The sequence below is a fragment of the Nylanderia fulva genome, unplaced genomic scaffold (assembly GCF_048542155.1).
Source record: "Nylanderia fulva isolate GAGA-0341 unplaced genomic scaffold, ASM4854215v1 Scaffold6, whole genome shotgun sequence".
Classification (NCBI taxonomy): Eukaryota; Metazoa; Arthropoda; class Insecta; order Hymenoptera; family Formicidae; genus Nylanderia; species Nylanderia fulva.
In genome coordinates this window covers 4494042-4518316 of record NW_028190698.1, presented here as the reverse complement: position 1 = coordinate 4518316, position 24275 = coordinate 4494042, and the positions used below count along the sequence as shown (strand labels likewise).

General features: G+C 39.3%; 1 protein-coding gene across 4 annotated transcripts in view; it reads left to right on the top strand.

The window, feature by feature from the left end:
* The window catches only part of LOC114940196 (ubiquitin carboxyl-terminal hydrolase 48), a 55162-nt gene that overhangs the window by 15973 nt on the left and 14914 nt on the right, over nt 1-24275 (top strand). For all 4 annotated transcript variants that reach the window (XM_085487955.1, XM_085487957.1, XM_085487959.1 and 1 more), the window contains 5 exons: nt 2104-2211; nt 4037-4143; nt 11643-11773; nt 12378-12497; nt 15330-15455. In XM_085487955.1, the coding sequence (XP_085344081.1) occupies nt 2104-2211; nt 4037-4143; nt 11643-11773; nt 12378-12497; nt 15330-15455 (592 nt within the window). The remainder of the gene's footprint in view (nt 1-2103; nt 2212-4036; nt 4144-11642; nt 11774-12377; nt 12498-15329; nt 15456-24275) is intronic.

The following is a 24275-nucleotide window of genomic DNA, read 5'->3' as shown; positions in this document are numbered from 1 at the left end:
TTGTAATATTAATTTAATGAATCATATCAAAATTCATTAATCTATATAGTTTTTCCTTTGACATTTTCTTCTTACATTATTCTAATCCAATATAATCTGTTATAATCGATGAAATCGTAGCATAAAATTATAAAGAAGAGGACAAAAAGATATATTGCCATTGATATTTGTGATATTAATGAATCATATCAAAATTCATCAGTCTACATTTTTTTTCTTTTGACATTCTCTTCTTACATTATTATAATCCGGTTCTCTCTTGGATTGTATCCGTATAATGCTTCATTTTCTTTTTGCAAGTCCCAGTACCGCGCGACGGTCGTCTCGGTTGATTAAGGCCATCCACAATGATGCTGTCACTAGATTCGTTCGTGCATAGAACAGGATATTATGCACCGGTATCGAACAATAAGTTGCCGACCACAGTGACTCGGCTCGATCTGTTTTTCATCACTGTACGATCCGTAATTTGTTCGGACTTTGCCGGTTGCTATATCAACGCCTTCGTTAATTCTTTCGCTACCGGAGTCTATATACACGACTATATACAATTCACCATGACTGTTATCTGTGTGTCAGGAGCAGCTACATAATCGTTCAAGTATAACCGACATTCCTGAGCTCGCCAAACTCGCACGTTTTTGTTTCTAGTTCCGCTCTTGTTTTTCTTCAAGAACAATGATATATGGTTCGAGCTTAGAAAAAGAAACGTCACTTGATCCTTCGCCCAAGATGTGATTTTTCCGAACGCTTTCGCGTCTGATTACGTGTTGGTGCGCGTTGCATCCCTACATATATATATATATATATATCCGAAGGCAGGAAAGCCGCAAACCGAATCCTGTTTTTCTCCTCCATCTCCGCGATCTCCGGGGAGCAATAATCGTTGCGGGGCGGAAAAATTTCGCGACAGAAGTTAAACAAAGCCTCGAAGCAGAGAGTAAAAAAAAAGGCAGGAACGAGGAGGGATGGGAAGAGAGAGAAACAGAGGGATATATAGAAACCGGTGGGTGTCCCGGGTTCGACCGTAATAAGGGTGACCGTCTCCCTCCGCGGCTCCGTTCGCGCGGCGTTCCTCTGTTCTCCTGTTTGAACAAGGCTCATAATTAATACGCGCATTCGCTTCTGGAAAACGCGCGTCCGGGGTGCCCGGGGTGTGCGAGGAAGGAGACATTTTTAAACTACAGCTTCGGATAGTCGCCTTCCCGCAAAGCGTGTCGGAGCTTTGCGAGTTTTCCGAGAGCCGTTCCGATATATCCGTATGTATCTTTCACTGCGAATTTCTCTTTTTAAGGCTTTCCTCTATCAAAAATTCTTCATTTTCGCTGATAAAATTGTGATTTTTTTTTTTTTTTTTATGAACCCGAGAAATATCCCCGTTATTAAAGATTGATGAAATTAATTCACGACTTTAATTAAAACGACAGCTCTAAATTTTTCGTAGCATGCAAATTCAGGGATATTTTCGTCTATTCCCGTAAAGTCGCACGACAGTGTACCTGGCTCGCTTTCGCGAGAGATATCTGTCTTTAAGAGCATTATCTGGATGGTCGTCGGCCATAGAGGGATGGCAAAAACCATCCGCCCCCTTGTGGTATGTGAAAAATGATGCACAACCCCGTCCCCTAAACATCACCTCCGGAAAGTCCCGAAGGAAACGTTCACCGTCGTCGTTCTCGTTGTCGTCTTTCTGGTTCGTAATCCGTGAGATCGTGTCACGGACGGGCTCGCATTATCGAGAACATTTAACTCCCTTACAACTATATATTATAGTTGCAGAGACTGTTGACATTTTTTGAACGAAGTTACTTTGTTATACGAATGACAAAATCCAAAATATGCATTTCACGAAAATTCTTTTTCTCGCAATAAATTAAAATTGCTGCCATATACGCGCAAAACAATATATAAAGTTCGTAAATAAAGTGCAGTCTGCATATTAATTAAGCAAGATTAATGATCGATCGTATATAAATCAAGAATAAATATTTAAAAATGATAGATTGTTGAAAACTTTTCCAAAATAAATCTTTGATCTTATTATACTCTAAATTATACCTGCTTGAATCGTTTCACGATTATGTGAATATTTCTCTGTTTCAGACGCGCAGATATCCATTCGAGAACACCGCCGGCAAGCATCCAGAACGCGTCGCTTCTCTGCGAAGCACATAAAGGCTTCTTGTACTCACCCAGAGTCAACAACGAACTGTAAGTACTTATATATTTTCTATTTATTACTCCGCAAATATTTTCTAAAAAATCGTACATATTTATTTAAAAGAAATACGTGTCTCGGTATTCTCCCATGCGATATTTTTTCGAAGCTGAGAGACTCGTATATTTCTGGGGAAATAAAGTTAATCGCTTGAGGGATACAGGAGTAGCTCTCCGAGGTTTCGGGAGGGGAGCTTTCCTTGGCAGGAATTTCTCGAAGGACACTATATTATAAAGCGAAAGTGCGTGACCTCCTGGCACGCCTTTCTCTCCTTCTCGTTCCTCGGCCCCCGTGACGTGATGGATACGCGAAAATGTCACTCGCACGCCCCCGGGGCCAACGCGCCATCCAACATCCCCCGACTATTATGCTAAACCATTGTCCACTATCTGCCTAAGATAGCCGGCGGCTTAAGTCGTCCGCTTTTCCTTCGTCTGGACGCGAGACCGTTAAAAAATCATTTTTACCACTTTCGTCCCGTCCCGCGTGATACTTTTCGTGTCTATTTCACGGAAAACTCTCTCTCCTCTCTTGCGATTTTTTAAATTCTTTTTTTATATTAAATTTGAAAATGTATAATTACCTAATTATATATAACATGCATTATACATCGAAATTTTTGGAAGAAAATAAATTATACCCTTAAAATATATAAATATTTTTTATCTTATTACTAATATAAATTATTGATATTTTCTATTATATTAATATATAATATTTCTAATAATATCTGTAAATATATTATATCATCTCTCTTATGTCATAAAGATCCTTATGCAAGAAGAAGAGATGGGAGAAAAAACATGTGCAGAAAGGGGAGAAAGAGAGAGAGAAATTTGTCAAATATTGCATAGCTCGGCTAGTATATATTTTTTCTGCTCCGATTTCTCCCCTCTTCCTTCTTTCATCGTCTCTCCTCGATGCATCCACCATTATTCGGGCGTTAGGCAAATACACAGGAGAGACGACAAGCTCGTGCGCGCGTTTTTGCCCCGTGAAAATTCAAATGAGACCGCGCGGCATATTGCGCTGAATCGAAATTAATGTCGCGCAACTAATTATCGGCCGAGTCATCATCGTTTCGTACCGTTGGGCCTCTCTTTCATTTTCATTTCGGAAACCGCGCCGCTGTATAATCGTCTATCATTCTACCGAGGGATGAACGATCTCTCGAGCGGCAATTATCGTTGATCGTGTTGTCATCTTAATCGAATATGATTAATCGATCGTTATTGCTTTATACATTTTTTCTTATGAATATTCCTTGCAGATTATAATATATATATATATACGTTAAGAGAGCGAGTGAATTTAGATTGTTGAAAATTGTATGGGTGCATAAATTCTATATTTATCAATTAATAATCAATTAATGGTAACTTGCTATCAGCGTTACTCCGATGATAGATGGGCTCAAAATTACATATATCAATAACATCATAGTTTGCGAAATATTATTGATTGCATACTAGCGCGAGATTCCCTCGCGATACGAGGTTCAGGAACCATGCCAGGATCGAGCGAACAATTGCAAGGGCAAAAAGTTGGAGCCGTGGCATAGCAAGAAATTTCTAATTTGCGGTATAATTAAGGGAGACGATGCAAAAAGCATTACGGATTCTACGGCGTTGTCGGAAAATCGCAAATTCCATCTTGCAAATACGTCTCTCGTCCAATCGCATGCTTTTCCTTTCTCTCCCTCTCTATTTCCAACACGTTTCTATGCATATGATAAATATCAAAAGAGAACTTTATATTTATGCGTTTCCCTCTTTGCCAGAATTATTATTATAGTGGAAGATCATCTAATTGTTGCAGATACAGTATAGTAAACGCGGAAGAGTGGTCGAAGCTCACGCAGTTCTACGAAGTCGATTATCCCATTATCATGAAAAAGACTGATGAAGATTATACAACAAATCCCGGTGAGTACAAGTACTTTTGTTGCATAAGATGTGAAAAATTGCGATATTTGGTAAAAGTTGCGTATTCGCGATATAGATTGCGAGCTATAATTTCAGCTATGCTGCTGCTAAATATACTATTATGCAAATTCGATGTTTCCCATTTTTTATTTTATTTTATTTGTTTATTATTTACGCTACTCTTTGTTATTCGAATGCGTTTCTCCGACGCGTAAAATATATCATCGCTGATGGCCATGATACGTGATAATTTACACTTCGTGATCGCGTTTAGCGATATCTCTTATACAGATAAAAGAAGAATATATACATATATGCGTGAGTCGCTACGTGAGTTTCCTACTCCGCCTCTCTCTCCCAGCCTAACCTAAGGAATAATGCCAGAAGACATTAGCCGCCGATTTACATAAATCCACCTCCTCCTGTCCCCCCTATCCACCCGGTTGGCTTCTCTTCGCCAGCCCCAAAGTGTCTCATTATAATTAAGAAGTATCCTGAAAATTAACTGGCAGAAAAAGCAACGCCACACGCTGGGGATACGCGATGGATAAAACGACCCCCGTAAATGGCCCTCTCCAAAGTTTCTCACCCCTGTTTCGCGCAATGTTCCCAAATTCTTTGACGTTTCTAATTTTTATCACTTTATCGTATAAATTCGCTATTCCACTCAATAAATGAAAACAATTTTTTGTAATTTTGTAATTTTTTACGCAATCGTTTGTCGAATGCAAACTCATCGAGAAGTTACTTAAAGAGAATTTTCTCTTTAAGTTTACCCTCATGGTAATTGTGGGACAATTTGGTATTAGATATAGCGATATGAAATTGATTGGTTTTACTATGTAATATTTTTTATTGTGGTAAATATGTTTTAATCGGAGAAACTCTTATATAAAAAATTCTTCCAGTACCATATCATCACGATTTAAATTAAGAGAAAATTCTCTCTGTGTAGAACGAAGGATTTTGAGCGCGCGTATCCAAAGAGAGCGATTAAGATTCATTCGGATTTCTCGGGCACGTGTCGCGGCGCTTCCTCGGACGAGCGATCCTTGTCGACTGTCCTACAGGCAAATTGGGTCCCAAAGCGACGGTAGCACCGGTAGAACGGATACAATGTTCACATCCCGCCTCGTGGCCGGCCGTCGCCAACGAACGGGCGTTTATCGTGCGCGCGAAGGATCGGGATCCTTAAACATCCCATTGTCTTGTCCGTCTCCCGGTCGCGAGTGCACCACCTTTTTTTCCCGGGGCATTTGTCAAGGCGCTCTTCCGATTCTTTCGGCATCGACGAGAAGCTACGAGAGGCCGCCGCCTCGACGACATCTGAATTGCAAAGGCCTCGCCTCTTCGTTGATGGCCGGAATCGAATAGCCGATATCGCGGACATCGACAAGTCCGTCGGCCAAATGGAGATGTTTAAGGTTAAAGCGACGATTTTTATGCTGGAACATGCAAATGTCGAGTTAACGATCCGTATTCTTATCGCTAATAAATGTTTAACGCTAATCGATGCCATCGGTAAATGGAGAAAAGAGTCTTAAAAATAATCGATAAACTATATATCGTATATGTATACACATAAAATCTTTATTATTGCATTTCTTTCAAGACTTATCCTACCGAATTATCTCGTCACATTTTCGGCGATTCTTTGAAGAACGCGATGTCATGCGAAGAGGAGCCGAATTACAGACAAACAGACGATTTAGCTTATTGTGAGGGCGCGCTTTGCGGGTGCGGAAGGTCTCGGGTAGGGAAGAGGGACGGATTGCTGCGGAGTACAAAAAAATAAGGGGTTGCTTTCGGTGACTGATACGGCCCTGACTAACGAGTTCTAGCCGGACGACGTCCGTGCTACTCTTAAAGCCTCCAAGGATCCCCTTTTCTCGTTCTCTTCCTCTCTCTCTCTCTCTCTCTCTCTCTTCTCTCCCGCCATCTCCCTCGATCATGAAGGCACATTAGGCACCGTCCAACCTCGTATCAATCACCCGACTACCCCCGATACCGCCCGCTCTCGCCGGTTGACAGAACCGGAGGTGACGCGATTGAATACCACCCTCTACGCCTCGTTGCTCCTCCGACCGACTTGATGATGACGACGATGCCGGAAAACCTAAGCGAAGGGAATGAAAACGTTGCTTCGCGAAGCGGTACTTAACGTCATACTCGGTTGCGAAATTTTTATATTTTAATCAGTACATACTGATTAATTATCTGCAAATAGATGTATTTAACGAAACCAAGTAGTGTGCGCTAATTAATTGAAAATCTTATATTTTATGATTACATTATTTATTCCAAGTACAGTACTCGAATCTTTTAAATTAGAAGTTTCTTTTTCTTTCGAAACGTCTTTATTTTTTTCTAAAAAATTCCGTCCACGAAATAAATGAATCTTTTACTTTCCAGTGGAAATAGTTGAGAAGATTCCATTTTTAGAACAAAGTTTGTCGAGTATTATTCACGGAATGAAATTTCCTTCTCGAGTTGCATATTGATAATTGAATCGCGTCTTGCGCGACTATCCCCCGGGAAGCGGCTTTTATGCGCCGGATCGAAATTGATTCTAGAAATGTAGCGGCGTTGCTGCTCTCGCTGTTTCGTTTCCCCGAACGTCGCTCGTAAATATCGCTTAGGCGCCAGGCGGTGCCACAAATCAGGCGTGTCCGTGGGTACGGCACTGGTTGTATCGCAAAACCGATGAGGAACGAGTGAGCGAGAGACCAAGAAAACCGTGTGCGCGGAACAGACGAGACGAGGAGGGGTTAGAAACCGGCGACGGCGACCGGCCTCAAATTAATATTCGGACGGCGATTTAGATTTAGAACACGAATTTGCTGATTAGTTCCCTCCCGGAGAATGCGGTCGCCTACGTTGCAGCGGCAACGTCCTTCCATAAACGTGCGGCCGCGACGTATAGGAGAGGGAGAGATAGACCTGGAGATTCGAGATTTAGTTTCCTGAGGGGGTTGAACTTGCCAGGGGTCAAACGATTCAGGAGAGACATTTGTTAACCCCCTTCGCTCCCTGTCCCCACCCTGCGACAAGTGCGCCGGACATGTCTTAATATATACATCCGCTGACCAATGAACATGCTCTTATATGAGTCGTGCGGTCAAAGTCGTTGCACCGTTAATGGATACCGACTTCCATCCGGAAAGTTTTTCGCTACAAAACTTACAACCCTCCGGAACACGCTGGCTGTATTAGACAAACACAATCGCTCCTTCGTATATATCGCTAATCGTATTTATACCGAAGAGAAATGAAAAGAATAATTAAATATTTGATTAATCATCGAATCCAAACACATTTCTTATGATATATACCATATTTGATTTTTATTCTACTTCGAGTGAGAAAATAAATAATTTCGAGGGAGGGTCGAAAATTCATTTTTGGTCAGCGCGATGATTGCATGCGTTTTTGTATACGATGGCCAATATACGGAATAAGAAAAGGGAGGTTTAGCGAAACATTAGCGTGTGGAGAACCGGGGAGAAAAAAAACAGCGTTTTCGCGTAATCGCGCAGGAAACGAGCAAAGTCGGGCGGGACAAATTTCGCAGGGACGAATTAGCACATCCTGCTAGGTCTCTCTCGGAGCGCTCCCCCTTGCTGCTTCTGTTATCCCGAAGGAGATCCCCACTTGTCTGTGAATCTACGGGGGGTCCTTTTCCTCCAGGATTAAATGGAGCGCCTAGATGACCGATGCTCGTCCTCCGGTAGTGGAGTGCGAAGCGTAGCGAGAGAACGAGGGACGGAGGTTGGGCGGAAAACAAGATAAAACAAGGATAAAGCTCGCTCGGATCCCCCCTTTTCCAACCTTTACTAAGATGTGTCTTCTGATTCTGTCCGAAGAAAAGAGAAAGAGACCCTCGATAATCTGGAGTTGTCCGCTCGTTCATATCGCTTGATTTAAACCGTCGCGCTTTCAAATTCGTTTCCCTTTTAATAAACGACATTGACGTTTCAGAAAATTGCATATTTTTTTTTTAACGTACAATGTATGATTAATCGTTATTTCTTGGTTCGTAAAAATGAATAAAATATGAAACGACTTGGGCAAACTATTAATCCATCTGTAAAAAAATTGCATGATTATTTATTATAACTAAAATTATTTTCTTAGTCTTTGTAAATAATTCAGTAAATCAATTTTAAGATTAGATCGAAGAAAATTTGTACTCGTTACGACTGATATTTTATTGCGCGATTTATCATGTCGTTATTCCAAATTTGACGAATGCAACGATCTTACATCGTTTAATTAACGAATTCGTCGATCGCGAGACCCTTCGTCTACGAATATCGCGAGGAAGGTTTGTCTCGATTTTCGCGATACAGAGTGACAATCGCATTTTGCGGATTTCGGAAGAGACGCGCGTAATACCGCCCTTGCTGCTATTATGCCGGCTCGGTGTCATCCTGTAAGAGGATTAGATTTCGACTTTGTTGTGGCTCTCGAAGACGTTCGTTAGCGAAATCATTATTATCACGTCGATCTTCCTCGGCTACCGCGATGTTGCGCGCTTGAGGCGTTTATATCGAGTCATGTTTGAGAGTTTCGTTAATTCTAACTGCCAATTAACCGATGCTTGTTGTCGAGCAAATAAATTTTAAAAATTAGGACCACTTCGACTGACGGAAAGATAATATTCTATTTATTTTTATATTATTTTTATATATTCAATTTTTTGCCATCCGAAGAATTACACGCAGGTTTTTTAGATTAATGGATTTTTTGGATTAATGGCTTGCCGAGTCTTTTCATATTTTATTATTTTTGCGTACGATAAAATAACGATTAAAAATACATTCTGTTTCTTGTTAGTAGATTTTATACATTTATTAATGCATTAAAGAAAATAAATTATTATTTTATTAAGTAAGCGCAGTCCCTCATTGTCAGTTTTGGAAATTTCAAAGAATTCGAAACATATTTGTAGACTGAATGTTTCTCGTCGAGTCACAATGGTTGGGGGAACATCAATCTTTCATTCACGGGGTGACCTGGGAGTTATGAATGAAAGTCGCTCAGTTCTTTTAATATAATAGGGAACCTGATGTCTTTCCGCTTAACGTGCTTTCGATTTAGATCGAAGAGTTTTTTTTTGTATATTTTCCTATTTTAGTTTTGAATAATCATTTTAGGATCAATATCTATGTATGCGTTCATTATAAAAGATCTTAATTTATTTTCTTTTATTTAAATCATTGATTAAACTGATAAATAAATAATATCTCACATTTTTAATTCTACGACAATTATTTTACGGGAGAAATCAAATCCCTTGACGATGAATCGTAATATCAACATTTCGTTTCTCGAATTAACGCCCCGTTATTAGCGACCCTATTTCGTTTACTACTCTTTTCCACCCATTCGCTCTGTAACAGCTCTAAATAATCATCCTGCCAATTCGAGACTTATATTTTGACGTATCCGCAATCACCGTATAATTGCTTTTTCTTAATTGATGATCAATCAGCCAAAGTGTGATTAGCACAGTAACACATTTTGTTTGGTTTGCCAATATCGGATAAAAAGAAATACTTGGACACATATTAATTAATGTACATTTAAAAATTTAATACAATTTTTCTCGTGTAATATTTTACATAATTTTTATCGGCAGTAATTAGTTTCTTGGTTTGATTAATATTTTCATAAAAAATATTTATGCTTCAAACAATTTTGTATATGTTTAAAAAAATTCTTGTTTGTAAAACATTAAATATAATCTTTCTATTCAATTAATATTTAATTAATACACTGTGCAAATCAACAAAGCTTCTGCTCACGATACTTGATATTCAATATATAATCTAATGATGATAATTCAAAATCATATATTTACGTGGTAGCAATTTGACAATCGCATATAGCTTTTATTTCAAAGTTTTATTTGACAGATCCCGAGAGATTTTGGTACGAGTCGTTTAACCGATCTAAATAAAATCCTTAGGAATCCGACTCTTCCTCGAACTCCCAAAACTTCTTCCGCCGATATCACTAAGTTTCGACACTCGTTTATGGTTTGATTGCCCTTCGATGGCACTTTAGGGAAATGGATTAGAGCTCCTTCGTCGCCCTTTAGACTTGCACAAGCACTATAGTCTATTGTGTATTATTTGCCAATAAAATCGGTCGTGCGTTGCTTGTTCTCCTTCAAATGCTCATAAAAGTCGCTTCGTATTTTCTGCATAGCACTCCTATGATAAAAAGCCAGAGATTACGTGAGCGGAAATGTAATTGATCGTCAACTCTGTAGCTTTAACTTGGCGAGGTTGCTCATCTCTCGACCGGCTTGAAAAGTGCGGCTGACATTCTCGATAGGTACTGTTTGTAGTACAGCGGAAGAGATTTGCATTCGCGACCCTACGAATCTCTCATTAGCTTAAGCTTCTCGTATTTCCGATTAAACTCGATAGCAAACGATCCTATCGCCCGGATACCGGCGCGGCGGGTAATTAGGAATTCGAAGGGAGGACCTTTGAATTCATTTGGCGTACGGGTCCTTCCGCGTCCTATCCTTCGTTACGGGAAATTAGTTCGCTGCGCGCGATCAGTTTCAATCCACCTCATGACGACAGATAACGATCAACACATTTATTCCTCCCCCTTATTTTTTTCCCCAGAAATTTTCTCTATTATTGCGAAAAAGTGTATCGAATATGCATTCTGTTTGCGTTAATCTCTTCGGCTCGTTAATGGACAAACAGGCTTCTTACGCCGTTCCCTTATTGGTTCCTACGAGCCGGTAATTAGCGATACGCGGGGGTGGACGAATTCACATTCAGCCGGGGTCACGGGATCCCCTTCCCTCGCGTTTCCCGCCGTTGGAAAACTGTCTGAACATGACGTAACGCTCCGAGAGTCGCTCGGATACGAGCTTTGGAACCGGCCGAAGCGCTTTTTGTGCTGTCCGGCCAGCAACAATGGTCGCTTCTTACACCACCCTGGTCACCGTATATTATTAATTACTGTATTAATCTCACCGGCCGTAAGCAATCTATTATACATGGGATAAGAGCCACCACCCACTCACCCGCGCGCACCCTCTAACTCGACTTTCTAACTGCCGTCCCGGTCCTCTCGACGAGGGCTCGACGAGAGGCCAACGAAATCTGACCCCTGAGGGTGTTAATAGTGGCGTAGCATCGAGAGTCGCGTCAACTTAAGTTCACGCATTGTTACGTAGATCGTGATATTTTCTGTGCATTTTCGAATCATCTCGCGCACGACTACGTTCAATTTAGATCAATTTTGTGCCTTTTATTAGTGAATTTTGTTTGTTATATTTTTCCAGACATCGGGATAAATTTTGCAATTTTACATCAGTAGAAGACATTAAAAAAGCGTAGAAAGATCTCTTTATGTAGAGAATATTTAATATGCGCGATTCAAATGAAAAAATTATATATATTTTTAAAAATAACATTTATTATTTTTAATTATATAAAATATAACGAAAGTGTTTTTTATTGTTTTAGGTTTGTGCGCAGCCTGCATGTTAGCGAGGGTTGAACAGGAGCGCCTGGAAAGTTTGAAATACGATAGAGCCACAATTTACATCAAATGCATCGACGATAACGAAGACACTAAAACGGAAAACAATTCTGAGGTAATTATAAAAATTAATTAGACATCAATTTAATTACATATATGTATAATTTTTTATGCAAGAATAAACTTGAAAAATATTGCAGTTATCATCATTTAATATACAATATTATTATGTTAAAATCATAATGTCGCTGATTTTTGTTGCACACAATTTTTTATGTTAGAAATTTTTTAAATCTTGTATCTTATTCGCGTGTGTATATATATTTATAAATAAATTATACTGGTTCGTTCAGACGAGCGACAAAGAAATTTTGTTAATGGGCAGACATGCCGAGTCATCGAGTGTTCTGAAAGTAGTCGTCTTTTCAGATCAATTCTAACTGATAACGATGAATTGATGCCATCTCACGCACATTTCATAATATAATAAGTATTATTACGTCTCTACTCAAAGTAACTTTAAAAGATCCACTTTCTTTATATAGCTCGCTTTTGATTCATGCTGATTTAGGAATAATCATGTAGAATCACGGTTTATCTACATTTTTGTATTGAATATTTTTATAAATAAACAATTTTTATTTTTTACAAATATTTTTATAGAGAAGAAAATTATCAGCGTGTTTTTAATCTCAGATGTTTTGAATTTTTTGTTATAGGTAGCGGCAAAAAAGCCCAAGATGGAGAATATACGTCCCTCGCGAACTAGGAGAAAATTAAAAGGCTCTCATGAACTCAAAGTATCATCCGACATTACTTTGAAGGAGCTCAAAGTAATGGTAAGTGTTCTATTAACATAAAAAATATATTATAATATCAATCTTTTCACAAACTTTAATCCATCTTCTGACTATCTGGTAAAACAGATATAATATATGATTTATTAAATGTTGGGTAAACTTTATTTCATTTAAAAATATTTATTCGATATAAATTTAACAAAATATTAAAATAAAATTAAAAAAAATAAAATTAGAAAAGAGTAAAATAGATTTAAGGCGAAAAATTGAAAGAAGTTTCGATATCTTGATCTATTTGCATTCGTCACCTGCCGAAAGCAACCGGAATAATCAATTAATTTGCCGCGCAAGTTAATCCTACGGTATGCTTTTGTTGGAACTGAAATGGGAAGAACTGCGCGCGCATGAATTTGTCCGAAACCGATAAGCTACTCCTTGTCTCGCTGTTTCGGCTCGTTCTCGAATGGACGAAAGAGTAGTAAAGCGTAGTTATATGGCTGGTTAGCATATGCTCGGGCTCCGGCAGTGTGCTTAAACTATTAAGCGTATTTATATTGCGAGGCCGTAGCCATCTCCTTCTCCTCCGCCTCCTCTCCGGTGAAGCCACTGGCAAAAACCCGAAAGAGCATAAACCTCGCGCTAATAACAGGTCTCCAACTTCTCCACTCCACTTCACTCCACTTCGCTCCACTCAACCTTCCATTTGACTCTTTCTCCCTGCTCCATCTCTCTCCATCTCGCGTATCTATTTCTCTCGCTCGTTTCTCCTCTCTGTCTATTCACCGTGCTCTCCTTCGGGCACGAATTTTTGTCCGTGCCTCTTTCATCCCCAGGAACACACGTCTCTTTTTAATACCCGCCCGCGAAAGAGGCTGTCGGCGTCAATGGAAATACGAGACTACGTCTCTTCTTCTCATTCACTGTGTATCTTTCTTTTTTCTTCTATGTGATTTTATGTGTTCTTGCGATTTGATTCTGTCCCCCATTTAATTGCCAAAATTGAAGAACGTGTCAATTATTTCAGTCAAAATTAAACTTTAGTTATTATAATATGTAAAATTTACAAGTCTTATTAGAGAAAAATATATTAAAAAATTATATAAAATAAAAATAAAAATTATATAAAATAAAAATAAAAAATGTATATAAAAAATAAATTATATATACTTTTTTTTTTACTTTAAAAGTGGACGTATAAAGGATATTTTGTCCGATTGGAAAATCTCGCGGCGCGACGGCGTCACGATTCAAGGGTGTCACTGTTCACAGATTGGTACGCGTTTTGACGAAAAATGCGGGCGAGTCATGCCGTGCGCTCGTTACTTTTTACCATCGGGCAAAAAGATCGCCAATAAAAATGTTTGAATTTCATGGTCGAATGCAGTTATGTCGCTAGCGGGCAGGCAGCAAATCGGGACAATAGCGTCGCCGCTACTGTTCTTCGCCGGTGCAGATTTACGCAATCTGGGAGGAATGGGGTGGGGAACTTCCTATAATTTTCTAATACATTGCATATTCCCCGTCCCATTTTTTTTTCGCGACGCGCTGTAGCATTCAGTCGCCTTTTATTGTTGTCCTTGCGCCGTAATATATAAATGCAATGGCGAGAAAATGTTCTTGCGCAAAAAAGTTCATTCGCCAGGAAATTATGGCTAATAAAATCGCACCAGATTTTTCACGGATAAATTCGAAGAGCAAAAATCACACATAAAACTTGTCGAAACAGGTGGACGAGCCTGAAAATCTCAGAATTGCCGAAATGTCGCGAATTAGCGAGATATCTCTGTGATAGAATACATCGCGATTTCGATGTAGCGGCGAATGTCAGAATTCATAAAGATCAAAAGTTTCTCAACCTCGGGGCAATTTGGCTTCCCGCCGCTGCTTCGCAATCTTGTTAAACCCACCTCTATTTATCGCGCTCGTTGGGCATCTTCCTTTAATGAGGAAGCCTCGAGGTTCTTTGACCCTGACCATCTCATCTTCTCGCTCACTTCGTTCATCGTTTTCTTCCACTTATATAAAGTTTTGTGAACATTTGCCATATAGCTGAAGATCGCTATGATGTAATATATGAATCCATCGATCTCGACCAAAATTAAACGGCAATAAAATTCGTAAATACGTTATCTTGGCATTGAACGACAATTCGAGAAGAAAGTATTCCTGTCACACTTCCAGGCTCGCACGTTTTCCGAGTGCAAAATTGTGCACTCATAATCATCTTATATACGACGTCTCTTATATTCGCCTTTTAGCGCCTTCGCGATGTCTTTCCTCTTGTTGCTCCTGCCGGACGCGACTCGACCCGGCTCGGTTTGGTTCGTCTCTCGACCATCGTAAAACAGAAACCGAGCTACGTGCTCTCGCAGCGACGAAAACTATCTCTCCACGCAACATTACGCGGGTTCCACAAATTAAGCAATTACTGAGACTCGTATTCGCGCATACTTACTTCTAGAATCTCAAATAGTAGCCCTTACATCGTTCACTTCGTTTTTCTACGAAATTTGACTGCAAATCGCACTCTAACTTTTTTAGTTTTATACGCGTGTTAAAAAATAAATTTTGTTAATCCTGACTGTTTTATGAAGAACATGTGTCATTGATTTTTTGACAAAAATAATCCCGTTTACTTTTCAGAAAATATAATTGTATAAAAGGTATTAATTGCAGTGTCAAAAAATCTATGTTATGAAAAAGTGACACAACAAAAAATCTAAAAATAAAATTATATCTTGAAATTTTCTAATTGTAGACTTGATTATTTTTGTCACGAAAATGATGAGATATTATTAATTATCGTATTTTTATTGACTCGTTCGATTACATAGGAGGTGAAGTAAAGATAAATTCTGCTTTTTTTTTTAGACGATGCAGATTTGTGGTGCTGGACCGTACGATCAACATATAATGTTAGGAGAACACGAGCTCACCGATCATAGTCAGAGTCTGGCGTCACTCGGAATATTTCCTGGAGCGCTACTTACGTTAAAGGTAAGGTTCAACTTGAATTTTATGTCAGGCTCATCTATCTATTTAGATGAAATAATCAACATCTTTCGAGAAAAAGAGATGAAACTAAAAAATGCGTACGATTTATCTATATGTGTCGAAATAAAAGGAATCCGAAACTTCTTAAATCTCTCACAGAGTTAGACGTTGTGTCGGATATCAGACATACATGTTTTTATCAAGATACAATATATCTTTCGCGAGATTAATTGACACTCTTACGAAGTTTACATTAGCATAAATCTACTTTCACATGCAATGTATGCATTCATACAAGAATTTTCGCTAGAAGCACTTAAGATTCTACAGTCTCTCTTTCTCGATAATGTTTTACGATTCATCCGGCGCAGCCTCTCAATGGTTCCCAGTGACGTCTTAATTGTCGTTACAACGATACGTTTGTTCTGCCCGAGCAGCGGACAGTGACAAACAGATGCAATTTAGATTTAAGATCTAGCCCACTGTTTCCCTTAAGTTCGAGACAATGGATAAGTAACCGGGATGGGCAATGGCCCTAGATAACGACGCCAAGACCGGCGTTTTCATGCCGGGATTAACCGAAAATGCCGTATTTGAGATTAGAAGTGTTAATTGTGCCTTCCTAGTCGGGATTGCGAAGTCGTAGAAATCGAGGCTTGTGTCTGAGGATAATCTTAGATCTCGATAAATCATTTGCTATTATTATAATTCCGATATTGAAAGAAAAAAATTAGAATAAAAAACGCGAATAAATATTATCCATATTCTTTCAATTGCAAATGAAGATTTATTTTTATAATTTGTAGAGAGAATCGCGATTAGTTTTCTCGTTAATTTATTTACAATTTTATCACTCGATGCCGATAGTCTACTTCTACTTAATTATACGTGACAAATATGCGAAAATGACATCTATATATTTATTCGCGTTCGTTTTCGCATTCTTTATGCGAATGGTCCAACCCTCGCAAGGTTTTTGTCGAAAGCAACCGTCTGCGGAGAAAAAATTCTGTACTCTCTCGTTTGGCGGAATAATTCTAGGATTCCAACACATTCCTCGGTTCACAGTCGACTGATTTTATGAAAGCGACCAGTAAGCTAAGCCAGTGAACGCACGCTCTCTCACCAGAGACAGAGTCTCAAAACCGTTAATCCAAGTCGTGCTATTCTACGTTCGGAAAGAACAAAGAGAGAGGAAGAGAGAGAAAGAGACAGGGTGGGAGGGAGGAAGAGAAGGAGATGTGGCCTCCGCTGGACTGGTTGACTGGTTGCGGTTGCACTAGCTGCGAATATTCTATATAATTGCTATCTTGCCTTGGGGAATCCAGTAAAGTCAACCTGACAATATTTCCATCGATTTGAAACGCTTCGATAGGTTTTGCGGTTTGCAGAAAAATTCCTTTATCACATTCGTACGCGTTGTTTTTCATTTATGATAAAACGGTTTTATTAGCTTGTCCTTCAGACACGCGATTCAAATTCTATCGGGTCAGGAATAATCAATTATATTTTTCACATTTTCGTTCTATGTTCTCTCTTTATAAAATTGTGTATCTTTATCTCGTAAATCTTATCGATGCGATCTCCAGAATTTTGCACAGTTCAAAACATTAAGGAACTATTGATTCTTTATAACGACGGTGATAAATCCTTTTGAGGCACATCTCTAGTTGCTTTTAACTATCGTAACCATAACGTGACTGAAAAGTACATAACGGGCAGATAATTATTTGCGGTTAGTCGAATAACCGTGGGCCGGCTCCCAACATGCACAAGAAGCTCCTCGAGAACGAGATTGTTTCGCGAAATCTACCGTCGTAAAATCTGCTCGTTCACCGGACGACGAACTTTATGCGGTTCAAAAGCATAATTTATTTCGCGTAAAATGGAGTTAGGCAATGAAACAGCTTTCCTCGTTTAAAAGACTACGTTTGCTACATTTTCATTACGTTCCTCGAAATTTCCGCGTGTCAATTCGACGTTATTTTGAAATTTTCTGTTTACATGATATTCGTTTCAAATATTCCCCAGAATTAATATGGAAATATCCCCAAAAATATTATTATTAAAAAATCATTAAAATTAATATATATATATATATATATATATTATTTTTAAATAACTTACTTTTCTATAGTTAGATAAATTTCTTCTTTCTAAAGGAGTTTGAAAGAGAATAAATTTAACGCGGCGATGAAATTAATCTCTTTTACTTTTCTTATACTCGTTTCGTGACGATATCAGACAGTGTTGGAGAATTGTCAAGATATTCTATCCGCGGCGGATAGAACGGATTAAAGCGTTTCAGGCAAGGTTAGTCCTTGATTTTGCTACCGGTCCAGCATCGTGGGGCACGCACAATGATCAGGATGACTTGCGACGTAGATCGGTGATCGAGTGTCTCGCGAGATATCAGCTACCGCTCCGTCATCGTCCGTGCAATAATTCAAGGTCGTCGGAGTACAAAGTTAATATATCTTGCTACGTATCTACATTATATCACTATCTTTTTTTTTTCTTCGCTGATCCGGTCGACCGAAGGAGATCAACGACATTACGTCGCGCGAGGTCGATCGTCCTCTCTTTTCTTTTATGTCACTTTCGCTCCCTACTGTTCCCTTCCTTTCCAGTTTGTTTGTGCGCTTTTATGAGCACGTTACACGTCATGATTAATCGATCTTCTCTCGTTGCAAATAAATCCCTTTCCAAGTAGTTATTGTTGTTATTGTATATCCAAAGTTGGTCTGTAAACGAAGTGAACTTTCGAACTTCTCTCGACGGAAGCAGGCCGCCTTTTTAATTCACAATTTATTTTTTTTTTAGATAAAGAGTGAGTCATAATCATGATAAAAATCATATTAGTTGTATTATTAATGAAGACGTGTATTCTAGCGCGCTTTGATAAGATAAACGTCATAATCAACGTGAATCGAGGACAAGGACAAAATAAAGGCGATAAAGAATAGCAACAAAGTTGCACAAGTTGTGCACAATGTCGGACGGCTAGGCTGTTTTTGATCCATCCTTAATTTTTCCCCGATTTTTTTGCAATTCCTTCTCAGACTGCTCTTCATGGCTGATCGACCGGGGTCTTTAGAGTCGGTCGCTCGAGTCTCCAACGGGCGGCACCCGCGTTTGATGTCGTGTGACGAATGTCCGCGTTGGACGCGCTCGCCTTCCTCCTCTTCCTCCTTCCTTCTCTGCTCACCCGTTTCTATGTTCCTCTTTCTTTCGCGTACCCGGTTAAGTCTCTCTCTTCCTCCCGTTTCATTCTGCGATCTTTCGTCGCGCTTCATCCCGCTTTCTCGCACAAGAGAGAGAGAGAGAGAGAATCCCGTATGACGGAGAGGACTCGGTTCGGTCGCCTCTTCACGAGCGCCAACAGAAAATTGGAAACATCCGATAGGGCCGCTACCGCCGCGGCCACGATAAAAAGGTACGTGCCGCCGTTGGAACCGGCCCGCAAAATATGCCGATCCGTCGTGGATCCACGCGGAACAGTCATGCGGTCAGGTCCTATGCACCTCGCGAACCTCATGATTTCGCAATTTTCTACCTGTTCGTGCTCGATATTTCTCATTTTTAGCTCGTTTTTAAACCCATTCATTTTTTCAAACTTTAATGTTTCTTCAATTCATTTCTCATACAAAATCTTTATTCCACAAGAGGAAAAATAAGATAAACATTTTTAAAAGACTGGAAATATATATTAAAACTATATTTATTTTCAAACTTGAATCGAAGTTTCTTCAATTAATTTGTCATCTAAATCTTTATTGCACAATAGAGGAAAAATAAGATTAAAATTTTAAAAAGACTGGAAATAATAGCAAATATGTTTACTAATAAGATTAATAATCGAAGAATGTTTTAAACTAGATAAATTCTTTACAATTGATTCTTTCACAAACGAAAGCTAGAAAATAGATATACATGTTATTCTTACTTTTTCCTCTATCTACTATATATATCCTGTCAATAAACGAGGATCTTGTTTACACGGAAGATTAAAGCAAGACCATGCCGCGCTTTCTTCGATGAACGACAGTAAATGTGCTCCCTCGTGCAGGTAATGACGACAATTATCCACGTTGGTAAACTCGACATTAAAATCGAATCATAACAACCAGCCCTGACCGACCGAAAAGTCTTTCTGAATTAGTGCTCTTCGGTTTTTAAGATCTGTAGATCTTAATCGAGCGTTCCTATATAAGCCATAAAAAGTATTCTATTAAAGTAATAATAACACTTATAATTGTACTTTATTATATTCTTGAAAAAATATAATTATATAAATAAATGTTTAAAAATAGTTAAAGAAAAGGTAAAAAGAAAAAACTTATAAAACTCTTCCTTTCGCGCGCGATAAAATAACATTTAATATAAAGTCAATACAAATATTTGTTTGTAGAAAATGATCTAAGCATATTCCTACGTAAACTCACTAAAGAAATAAGCATCTTGAGTAGTTTTAATAATGTGCTATTGACATTTCACCTTTTCGTGCGGTATTATTACACTAATATAAATGACGAGACTAATGTATTTTTAATTATTCCCTTTAAATTGATAAAAAATTGATCTCACTTTTCTTTGCATTGATTTATCAGAAAATTACATCTTTGCGTTTAGGAAAGATTGATCAATTTACTTCGAATTTATAAATAAAAAAAATAAAAATATATACAATATATATGTGAATAACTAAAATAAAAATTAACATTCGCGATCGAATTTAAATAATCCATCCGTCCGGTTTATGATGACATCGGCAAGGACATCGAGATATTACAACGTTACATTAGCGATGATTATCGTCGGCACTTTTTTTTCATCGCCGAAAGACCGGTAGCTAGAGGTCAGTAGCCGGAACACTGTAATTATCGCCCCTAATTATCGATGCCTCCGAAGATAAGATCGTAGAAAGGGCAGCCGAAAGAGTCCTTCGAAAGGACTCGGCTGCCCCTTTTTCGCGTTAGGGTGATCGCGGCGTCTCATCCGAAGCGCGGCGTGGACCCTCTCAGAAATAAATCAATTAAGCCGATGCAGGCTTAAAAAGGCATCGTCATCGTCATCGATTTCGCTCCTGAATGTGTTGAGAATAATCGAAGCGGATTCTACGGAAATTCCGAGCGATACTCCTCGAGTGGAGAAACTTTAACCGAGAACGGAACAGAGCGTTACATCGCGTTCGAGGCATTAGTTACGATAATTATAGCGAACCGCGCTTTATTTGTGCTTGTAGTTATTTCATGCTACTTTATACTTGGACGTAATTTTACGTGAAGCAACGTGACTTTATAGAAACGTAGCGCAATTAGCGCGAATTTAACACCTCATTCACATATCGGGTGCAACAATCTTTATTTCGCACTCGGTATTGTTATGGTTTCTTGCATCAATCACCGATCTTGCTAACGGTGCGAGGTGACGAGAGAGAGTGGACCACGCGTCATTCGACGACAGGTGATACATGCCGTGATACCGGCAAGAAAGTGTGGCTCGAGAGACGTTGAAGAATGAAACGGCGCAAGAAGTTCGCTATCGGCTTCTTCATTATCGGTGTAACGTTAGAGATACCGCGCGAACCATTCACGTTATTATTAATAGCTAATATGAATATTTTATATAGAGCGAAAGAAAAGGGAAATATTGCTCGCTCGAGATATTGGAACTTTCGTAAACATGATTTTTTTTATTATTCTGAAATTCAATCGTGACAAGGTGAAAATAAAGAACAGGCTGCAGAGAATTTATCCAGCAATAATCAATTCATATTTCTTCTCGGCGAAAAAAAAATAGAAACGTGGTGCAACGATTTGGCTTGCGGATTTCTCCGGAACTCCGGAGCTCGTCCATGAATTTTTCGGGATGCTGCCCAATTCCCAGCTGCGTCCTATATGAGATTCGTCCCTGGCATACGAGATTTTTTTTTTTCGTTCTCCCCTTAGTTTTTTTTCTGTCCGCTCCGTTTCGGTCACTCGCGCGATTCTCGCCTCTCTCCTAGGCGAGCCTAAGTTAATATTAATGGGGATATTTATGGCGCTGGGTCAACGGTGGTCGCGAACGCCAGTACGGTTAGAGAGAGCCACTGATAAAAGGAAATCTGAAAATGCTATGATTTATGAGCCTGATTTCTCCACCTTTTCCTTCCCCTTCTCCCTCGATGTCTCTCCTCGTATCGAGCTCCCTTAAACGCTGAATAAGTTATGGTTGCAGCGAGAGGGTGGGATGCTGCATTCTTTGCATGCGTGTTACACGCCCTTTTCCGTCTTGCGAATTCGTATGTGGTGAAATTGTATGTTCTGAATAAAAATGCTTGGGGGTAAAAATATAGAGAACACATTTTGGAGAGAATTTCTGTACTTGACAGCGATAAAATACATCGTTGCGTGTTCCAATTATTATTTCACAATTATCGTAATTATACACAAAGAAAATTGTCTCTTAGAATTTACCCTGAAAATCGTGGTAATTGTGGGACAATATGGTATTGGAAGAAATTTATGACTTTTTCTGATTAATATCTACCACAATAAAAAATATTAATATGTACATATTAAATACATAATATGTACATATTAATATTTTTTATTGTGGTAAATATTAATCAGAAAAACTCTTAAATTCTTCCAACACCATATTATCCCACGATTTTCAGAGTAATTTCTCCGAGAAAATTCTCTCCGTATAGCAATGATGTCAGTTGAATTCACGGAGATGTAAAAAAAAAAAAATTCAGAACGGAGATTTGGAACAGAGGTGTCAGTTTAAAGCCTAAAGCCCGTGTAATCGTGTGTCGTGTATCCTGTCCACTTAACCCTTTCGTCCTCGCAGCGGTAACAACTAAGCTTCTGTTTGTTGATACTAACGGCTCGCCTCAGCCGGCCAATCCACGTTGGCGGGTTTAGCTTTCGGCTTCTCGGTGGCCTCTGCTTCTCTTCGCCAGCCGTCCTTCTCGATATGTGTTCCCCTCCCTCTTTCTTTCTGTATCTCGTCTCGTCTCGTCGCAGATGACGCGAGGAAGAGCTACTCTTTTCGCGGAGAGACATGTGGCGGCTCCTGAACGAGGGCCGCCGCCAGAAAGAGAGCGCACTTTATTACGTCGGTCTCCAAGTATTTCGTTCTCAACGTTCTATGAATTCCGTATATTCTCTCCCCAGTATATTTAATTCGTAATCGAATTTCCGCAAATATTTTCGAGTCGACTTTTAAGAAAAATATTCAATTAATTTATCTCTTAGAAATTATATGAAATATTTAATGTGCATTTTGCTCGACTTTATTCGCTGTGAAGTATTGAACTTTTTTTACTTAAATTTTGAAGTGAGAAAAACTGGAACGATCGCCAGCTGCAATCTCTCTCGCGAGAGAGATTATTATCATTTATATTAATCGAAGCACAGATCGAAACGGCGAAGGAACAAGACCTGATTATCCGAACTTCCGTGGAAACTTTCCTTTATCGCATTCAGAGCGTGGAGTTATGGCAAGATATTTATGGACGCGTACACGTGTTCCCACATACGCTCGGTTCTATGTTTGGCTTCACTCGCTGCTAACCCTGAATTTCGCCGTTCCCTCCTTATGCCGCACGCACTTGCGAACCCGTGCGGTATGCCAGCCTCTACAGGTTGCTCTTTCGAACAAGTGGTCTTGGGTGCGTGCCGATAATACCGGACACGTGGATCTCGTTAATCTTGGAATCGCAGAATTCTTCAAAGCTCTTACAATACGAATCGAAACGGTTTCCGCAGCGAAACGAATGACTTTTCGCGCAGTGTATCTCAGAAATTTAATCGTCGATATACGTTTAATAATCATTTTTGATCATTCTATATACCATGAATCGAATGACAATTAAAGAAGAAAAATTCCTAGAATATTAAAAAAATAATATTCTAAATTATATTAAATTTTGCACACGAATAATCAATTTTTAATATTGAAAAAAATACGTAAGCGAATAAGAGAGAGAGCATAAGTTTAAATTCAGTATGTGATTGAATGAACAGACAAATGGTATGCAAAGACATTTCGCTCTATCGTAGATGATGTGGAAAGTGGTCGGTCACTGCAAAGTTGACCGGACAATCTATTCCAGCAGCGTGTGTCGCTTTTCGAATCGTGGGAGGCTGCCTCGAGAGGAGGAAGATTTGTTCCCTAATGTAGTCACTGAGCCTCGGGGACGACTCGACGACTCGGTAGGGCTTGCAAGTAGGCGTCTAGAAAGTGAGTAATGCTCACGACAAACGCAGCCCCCCATGAGGTCTCTAGCGCGCGTCACGAGAGAAAGAGAGGCAGTAAAACTTGACAGAAAGAGAGAGAGAGAGAGAGAAAGAGAGACGAGCTCCGTAGGGGTTGGCCCGACAGAAGATCCCTGCAGATAGGGTGCTAAGCGACACGCTAAGACCACCCTGGACTATCCGAGCGTTTCCTCGAGGGGTGATTCCGCCGTTCCACTCTGCTTCTGCCGCCTTCTTCGTCTCCCGCTCGTGGCCACGGGACTAAATCGCGCTCGCGATCTCTAACGCTCTGCAATTTGCCAGTTCTCCTCCCCTTCAGCGTTACTACTGCGAGCGAAAGGATATCTTATCGCCGGGAAAAACGAATCTGCCGTTGTTACGATCGATGCGCGCAACCAACAAATAATAAAAACATTTATAAAATTCATAGTCTACATGAAACATAACTCAATTTTAAAACCAAATATAATCACATGATATAAATTCATCGAAATTGCAGATGCGAATAATAGACGTAGAATTAACTGTAAACATTAGCAGAAAAAGAGAAAGAGTATTTCTTTTTTTTTTTTGGTGT